At 37.3% G+C, this 8,623-nt stretch overlaps 1 protein-coding gene across 1 annotated transcript in view; it reads right to left on the bottom strand.

Moving 5' to 3' along the window:
- Nucleotides 1-637: 637 nt before the first annotated feature.
- LOC139975996 (uncharacterized) overlaps nucleotides 638-8,623 on the bottom strand; it is a 59,054-nt gene continuing 51,068 nt past the window's right edge. The window contains exons 7-13 of the mRNA XM_071984383.1: nucleotides 7,337-7,405; nucleotides 6,780-6,916; nucleotides 4,833-4,920; nucleotides 4,111-4,275; nucleotides 2,576-2,758; nucleotides 1,519-1,812; nucleotides 638-1,223 (exon numbers count right to left, since the gene is read on the bottom strand). Of these exons, the coding sequence (XP_071840484.1) occupies nucleotides 1,095-1,223; nucleotides 1,519-1,812; nucleotides 2,576-2,758; nucleotides 4,111-4,275; nucleotides 4,833-4,920; nucleotides 6,780-6,916; nucleotides 7,337-7,405 (1,065 nt within the window). The 3' untranslated portion in view covers nucleotides 638-1,094. The remainder of the gene's footprint in view (nucleotides 1,224-1,518; nucleotides 1,813-2,575; nucleotides 2,759-4,110; nucleotides 4,276-4,832; nucleotides 4,921-6,779; nucleotides 6,917-7,336; nucleotides 7,406-8,623) is intronic.

The following is an 8,623-nucleotide window of genomic DNA, read 5'->3' as shown; positions in this document are numbered from 1 at the left end:
GCATTCCAATCATAAGGTCCCGAGTTCGAGTCACTCCAAGATTAATGTATGTTGTCCAGTTACAGAGTTGTTGACAATGACAATTCATAATCATGGACGTGAAATATGAATCTAAGAGACTGACTTCGGTCAGTTTGCGGCTTTGATAAGCCAATGAGGCTTCATTGCGAGTACCTGCTTGCAGGAGGACCTAAAAATACATAGATAAGTCAACTTTATCTATTTTTAAAAACCTCTCTTTTTGAAGAAACTTTCAAAATAAAAAGTTGTGATACCCATAGAAAAAAGAGGACACAATTAATGATAAAAAGGATTAACTATAAGCACACAAAATCAATAACTTTTGATTCTCTTAGCTTTGTCCAGTGGGATTTTCCCTAACCATATTTTTGCATCTTTCTGATGGTCTCCAAATTCAAATGACAACAATAGACTTTCTTTCCCACCTTTATGCCATTCCTGCCTTTTGGGAGAAAGTCTGTTAGTGGCTCTTCACATAACTTGACAGAGCATATAAAAGCAAACAATTTTAACAGTCCAACTTACTAAAAATAATTATACAAAATTGACAACAATATTTCAAAGATAGATTATGCCCTCCCCAAGTCCCCTTCCCCTAGCTACCCCCTCATCCCCTCCCTGTTGGATTTCTGACTAAAATGTTGGTTCTTAAAAATACTGAGAATACAACTTGGAACCTGTGATGACCACACTGACTGTAAGCACCAACACATAACCTTATTATGCAGGAAAAAATAATTTATCTGGTATATACTACTGCAAAACGTGCAAAAATAGCTACACAAAATGCAAAAAATATGCATATATCAAAATATTTCATGCACAGAATTGTACCATTTTTCACTATTATATGAGTAACCAATTTCAAAAACTGTGACACAAAATGTGAACACATAAAATTATTTCCTGTCATGATACATAGTGTTTTATATATCAGAAATCACACAGACATGCTTGGCAAGGTTTCAAAAAGTCGATACAAAACTTTATGGCACACAGTGGTATCAAGATACTGGCAAGAAGGACATCTCTGGTTAACCAAAAAAAAAGAAGAAAAAAGCACCCTCCATCTATCACCTTATGTGCAGATGGCTGAGCACACCTTTCCTCACAGGACGGGATCGGTCACACACGCAGTAAGGTAACGGCACGCGTTTATCCCAGCAGACGTCATATTTTTGGTACAGGCTGTATTGTTTGACCTGTAGACATAATTGAACAAAAATTATTAGAATTAGTCTAAATTTTAAGTATTGTGGCATAATTTTCAGCAGTAAAAAAAAAAAAAAAAAAAAAAAAAATCCTTAACTGTCCCGAATGGCTTTCCATAGGTAGGAAATCATTGGCACATCCCTGAATATAACAACTTTTTTCTTTCTGTGATGGAAATGGGTTTTGCCCTATCTTATGGACCAATGACAATTATTGAATTTGTGCCTCTCTGACATTTTTAAACCAGAATATAAACAAAACTAACCAAAACAATAAATGGCCCACCTGATAAACATCCATAGCATTATTCAGGACGGCTTGCCAAACAGTATCATCTTCCTTGGCTTGGAAGGTGATGTAGAATATATTTCGTTTCGGCGAACCTTGTTTCTCGAGAGGATTCTCGTTGACAATGACGTGCAAGAGTTCCTTAAAATGAATATCGTAGCACACGGTCTCCACGTCGTCTCCCACTGGGTTGTCTAGCAACCGCTCCGGACTGTGATAATAATTGATGTAGTCTGTAGCTTTATCTACCATCTTGACATACATCGGCTGCCATTCTTTCTTTGGTATTTTCTATCACAAAACAGAAGATGCAAAAATGGAGAGAAGATTTCGTGAACGCACGGCTAATTAAGTTATACAAATCGAAATATGAGCATATTCCGAAACAGCAGAAAGAAAATTCAGATGTGACAGAATCATAATATGTGACAGAAATCACCTTGCATGTTCACTGAAATCTAAATGTGTGCCTGCCAAACTAACTCTGACAGTTGTGTCAACCATGTTTTTTATGATATTTTTACCTGTCAAAAAAATTTGTTCCAAACTTTGGATCTAATTTTACGCCGTTTAGATGTTTAATACGTACAAAATGCATCCATCTCACTTAAAGGATGACACGATGCTCTCATCGACATATATTTATGATACAAACTGCAAAGATTTTAACAGCATCTACAGATCCTCTGTGACACATTCCATGTGGGTCCAACCACATCCTGGCACACACAACTCCCTGGTCCCTATTTATACAGCTTGGGGAAGAGAGGCAATCGAGAATGTAATGATCTGGCCAGGAACCAAATCTGCTATCCTTAATTTGCAAGTCCATTTGCCTCAAACGTACCACTTGACCACAAAACGCTCCAGACAATGTAATTTACAACATTCCCTAAAAGAGTTTAACGATGCATATTGGGAGCGAGTATTAGCATGACGAGTACCATGACATATGCAACCGCCAGTCTAACTATGACATTCGCAACCGCCAGTCTAACTATGACATTTGCAACCCCCTGTCCAGCAGATGCTTTAAATTGGTCTATAGTCTTACCCTCATGTAACCGCACACACAACTCCAGGCTGGCATGATAGCATCATCACACGTTCTGGTTTGGGGGATTTCCTGAGTGAATATATTCATGGATTTATTATTATCTGCCTTTGTGCCTTCTACTTGTTCCATATCTGGGTAATGTAGCAGGGACTTCATGCTCAAGTGTAAGTCAGCAGGCACCTGGAAAAGAAAGGATGGAAAGAAATGTTATTAATGATCCATTTACTGGTGATGAGAAAAATAACAACGATGAGGGTAGCTGAAGAATACAGAATACGACTAGATTATTTAATGGTAAATAATATATTCAGTCTCATTGTGTATGTGATTAGAATTTGGTGGTGGGGGGGGGGGTGGGGTTCACCAGCAACTGAGGCATGGTGAGAGGGACTGGGTCATTCTCAAAAGGGTGGAGGGGGGGTGGTGAAATGAAGAGGGGTACACAAACAGCACCATTAATGGATGCATAGTAAAAAGAGACTGATTTGAGGATTTGGAAGGTGCATGAAGGGGTATACATGTCAAGTTCAATTATTAGTGTGTGTGGGATTAAAGAGCTGGTGAACATAAACCACACCATCGATCAATGGGCAGTGGTCATGCAGAAAGGAGGTAGGAGGGGTGCAGACATACCACCAGTCAAGAATGTGTATTGATAATAGAAATAGCATGTGGGTATGTTCATAGACTTGTCATTAACTAACAGTCTCTAAGAAACAGAAGCTTGTTGACATACATACACTGGCACACAAATCCACAAACTCATAAACATACACACCTAATGACTTCCTACAACAAGAAATAGCTTAATCTTTAAGGAAGATGAAAGCAAGCATTGTAGAAGTACCCCCTCACTATAATGCATACTTTTTCACACAAAAAACAAAGGGAATTGAAGACAATACTTCATACGTAATACAGAGGAAATATAAAACAAACTTTGTTAGTTTAAATTTAACTTCTTTTGCTTGTTCCACAGCTGGGATGAATCAAGTTTCAAGGAGAAATCAAGAGCAAGATTTTGAAAGGATCGATAGCTATTGAAGAAGATTTATAATAATGACATCACAGACAACCTACTACAGTACCTTGCCTGGAATGATGATGGATGATCTGTAAAACTGTACCTGGTATCTAGTGGAGGGGGAGGGGGTGGGGGAGGGAGGGGGTGGGGGGAGGGGTAACAAGAAGCTAGGGTGTTCAACTAGCATTGGAATACTACAGGTACTCTTCCTTAGAAGGATCACATTAACTATCAATGTAATTAATCCTTCGAAGGCTGCTTTATAAACATGGCCAAAGTGATACCTATATATCTGGACAGTAGCTTTGGGACTAATATGCGCTAAATAATCCCACAATCATGACAATACACCTTTGTACCAACATATCAGCCTATTTGATGGGATCAAGCATACCATAACTTCACGATAAACATCACAGTATCCTGCGTTAGTTCACTAACACAGCGATCCCACAATTTTTTTAGATCGCTGTTATATAATGCACGCCGGTTATATTTGATTTCATACCATGTATCTCTGTTGATTCTTGACCAAGTTTTCAGCGATGGAGGGTGACTCTTCCAATAGCCAGGAGGGTACTAAGATGGAGAGAAATGGCAGGAGGGTCTCGTAGTGACCACCCAGGTTAGCATGATGGATTTCATACGGTTTGCCGTGATCCCCTAGCAACATCTGTAAACGAGATTATATACACTCATTATACGCACATCACTTAAGTCTTCGGCCCTCCATTAAATTTTATTATAATAATAATAATAATCATAATAATAATCATAATCATAATAATAATCATTATAAAAATAATAATAATAATAATATAATAATAATGATAATAATAATAATACTAATTATAATCATAATAATAATGATAATAATGATGATGATGATAATAATAATAATAATAATCATAATAATCATAATAATAAAAATAATCATAATCATAATAATAATAAAAATAAAACTAAAAATAATATAATGTACTCTCTTCCTTCCATATAGAATACAAATCCTCCCTTCAGCAGTAACATTTGATCAGGGGCGATGAATAAATGGGAACATTTGTTTTCATGGCCTTTCCAACTCCTCACCACCCCCCCTACCCCTCACCCCTACCATTTCCCACAAGTCAGGTTATTATGTAACCATGCACAACCTTGGTTGTGAACACTTTCTCATCGATCCAAATAATGCTTTTACCTTTTCCCATTTTAAAGAGAGTTGTCACTCACCACGACAAGATTTTCATTTTCCTCCAGAACTTCCTGAATAAATGCAGATAACTCCTCATCCAGCTGGTTGATTGCCTCGGCCTCCCTCCTACGAGAAATGATAAGAAGGTGTTGACATTTACTGGTTAGTCGATCATTAGGGTATACATGCTCGAACTAGACACATCTATGGCAGGCCAAATGCCCAATAGATTGATAAACCTGGTTTATCGGTCGATAATCCAGGTTTATTAGTCGATATTCCAGGTTTATCTAAATTACTTTGATAAACCGGATTATCAAATGAAAATCTTGGATTTTCGGTTGATATTCCAAGTTTTATTCGATACTCTAGGTTTATGAGTTGAAAATCCTGGTTTATTGGCGACAATCCAAGATTCAAGACTGATAAATCTGGATTATCAATCAATAAACCTGGATTATCAATCAATAAACCTGGATTATCAATCGATAAACCAGGTTTTTCTACTTATTGGCCATTTGGCTTGCCCATACACGTATATTGTCCAATTCCATCTCCATGATGTCAGGACATGCAGATGAACAAAGCCTCTAAGAAAGTATTGCAGAAATCCCATAGCAATTTTCAACCTTTTTAATTTTTGGAGGCCAAAGTGGTAACATTTAAAAGCAACTGTTAATAATAATTCTTGAGAAACTCTCGATTTTCAACAAAACTGACTCAAGTTAGTTACTCCATGTACCCATTGCATTCCAAACTTTAACTGTTTTATAAACAAAGGACTGGTTTGGAAATTGAGAAACCACATAGTTTAGATTCCTGGACAAAAAGCAGCAAAGTAGCTCTAAGAAAGCCGAGCTTGTGCATGTAATTAACATTTTATGCTAATTTGAAAAGTTAAAAGACTTTCTTGGGGCACCACTGAATGTAGATTTTCAAAGCTAAATGCAACAATACTCACGAGGAAACTTGTAGATTATGTATTCTCCAGCTGGTAGGGGTGATGTTATATTTTCAAAGACTAGGAGTTGGTTTAATATACATCAAGCTTTGTTTGTTTGACAAAGGAACCAGCTTCATATAATGCAGACTATAATACCACAATGCAACTTTCCCACGGAGTCTTCTTCGTTTACATTAAACCCAGCACTTGAGGTGGATTGCTTGTGAATTGGTAAATTTCTTCCTCCTGTCAAAGTTATCCGATATGTCCAAAGTTATCTGTTATGTCTGATGTGTTCAGTGCCAAGTAAAAATGAGAACTTAAGACAGAGAGAAGGAAGCCAGAGGTGCATAGCCAAGAGAAGTGAATGGAGCTTGAGGTTGGGGTGAAATAAATTGTAATTCATCTTAACTTACTTGTACCACAGGATTATTGAACTGGAGGACAGATTACAGACAAATAACAGATAACAGAAACCCAAAGACGAGGTCATCAATCTTCACTTGTCCCTTACGTACCCCCCCCCTCCATCTCCACTCATCGTATTAGCCATGCATCAAAGCTATAAATACAGAGGTGAAGGATTTTCTGCATGTTGCTGACACTGCTGTAACGATCCAGAACTCATGGCCGAATAGATAATTAAGATTTCTTAATGTATTTATGCAAGGAAAGATTATAAACATGATAATTTTATTTTATTTACATGGGCAGTCTTTGGGCAGATATTACTCTGACCTTCTTCATCTTGTCCATGTGATAGAGCTCGTTAACGATGAGTTACTCCCTAAAAAAGCTAAGGAAATCTGTTTGCGTAGGAAGGTGCCATAGTCAAGTTTTTGGTATTCAAACGTGTTCAAGATCAACAACTTGAGCAAACCTTTAACCTAATCATTTTCAGTTTCATACAAAATTCCGATCCCCACGAAACTAAGCCTTTTGTTTTCTTAATGAAGGGGTACGGACCACTCTGGTTCCTAGTGTGGTGAGGTTGAGTGATAAATGGTTTACTCGCAGCAGTTTAACATAATAATCTGCATACCGGTGGCCAGCGTTGAGGTCCAGCGCGGCCCACTTGACAGGATGAGGGTGTCGTAGGAAATCCCTGGTGTAATTTAAAATGTACTCGTGTAAGAAGTGATTCCCTTCACAAAGCCCACTGAAGGTGTCTGGACCCATCTAGAACCAAGAGAAAATAGTCAAAAGTTTAAACAAGCAATAACTTTGATATTTAAAACTTGCATGGAAAGAGCATGTTAAAACTGAACTGTAAACTTTTCCTGTTAGTTCTATTTTGAAATCATATTGCATTTAGGGTGTATCTTTTGAATCATTCACACTGAGTCTTGTAACATTCATGAACGGCTTTAACTTACTAACAGCTTAATTAAAGATCTGCTTCATTTGGCTCCAATTATAGCACACCATAGCTAGGAAAGTTTTGGGATTACGTAATCCACCTGCCACGGTCGTAACTCGACCAAATTCAATAACTATTTAAAGGCTGCCTCTTTCATTATTTTTTTGCTCATCCACGTTTAATCACCAACTCTGGTTAAAAAACAAAAAGAAAGTGTCTGAATATATTTATCAACTTACTTGAACACGTTCTTTCTGCAACCAACCGTGCGCAGCATGAGGTAACACAGGTGGTCTGTAATGACAATCCTGTATACAAGAATATTGGAGAAGAGAAAAACATTAGCAACATCAGGGGGGGGGGGGAAGAACCATCCTGTGATGACTAATCACTTCATCAATTTGAATTAAGGAAATGAAAAATAATAATAATAATAGTGATTATAATAATAATAGTGATTCATAATGCACCTCATGTCCACCCAGATGGGTGCTGAAGGAGGGCGAGAGGAAAAGAGAAAAGAAAGGGAAAACCAACGAACAAAAGAATTATTGGTTAACGGTGATGAATGCTTGACGCAGAGAAGATGAGTTTTCAAAAGTTTTTTGATCAAAGTGAGGGCAGCACAACATCTGAGTTCTAGTTAAAACTTATTGGGCTAGGAAGATGGTGACTTTATCAAACATTGGTTTGTTTTTAAGTTCTGCCCAACTGTTAAATTAGATCCAGATAACCCATTATTTCTGTAGGAGAGAGATTATCGGTGCCTGATAAAAAACATCTTCCTAGCATTCAAAACAACTGCACTTCCTGCGACTCGAAACCACAAGATAAAAACAAACAGGCAGTTAATTTTAGCTACTCAGTCCTAATGTTTTCACTAGCAACAAACACCACCAAATCTTGGATTTGTTAGTTTTGATTCTTTTTTTGTGGTTAAGTTGATTTATTCCCTTCCTTGTGACATAATCTGGATCAAGAGTTTGTCTGACATTTATAGATTATTTTTCCTCCCCCCACTCTCTGTTTAAAAAAGAAATGTTCTGAACAACATTTCAGTGGGCACAGGAGGGCTTTAATAAGCATTCAAGTTATGGTTAGACATCCCATAAAAACAAATAATGCTTCCTCTTAACAAATGGAAAGTTAATCACAACAGAGAACAGACAGATAATTTTTAACCTCTAGTAAAAACAATAACAGCTGAATACACTTCACCGCCTTAGTAACAGTACCTCAATAAAACGGAAAATTTTATGAGATAATTTTCCGTCATCATTTCTGAAAAGCTCTGACCCATTGTGAAGAGCAGTGTGTCATAAACAGCAAAACATTCATTTTTTTCCCCTTTGAGTATGATCGATTGTTTCAAAGTTTCTTTAATATGTAAAGACCCATAGGATAGCGCCCCCTATATAGAAACGCTGAAGATCCCCGATAAGGTGATAGTTGTCTTAATGCAGTCGATTGCGATGTTGGATTGCTGGATATATAGGTTAGTTTAGTAGAAAAAAAAAATCAGTAGG

This window comes from Apostichopus japonicus, chromosome 1, assembly GCF_037975245.1.
Source record: "Apostichopus japonicus isolate 1M-3 chromosome 1, ASM3797524v1, whole genome shotgun sequence".
NCBI lineage: Eukaryota > Metazoa > Echinodermata > Holothuroidea > Aspidochirotida > Stichopodidae > Apostichopus > Apostichopus japonicus.
Note: the sequence above shows the minus strand (reverse complement) of the source record. Positions and strands in the feature narration are given on the sequence as shown.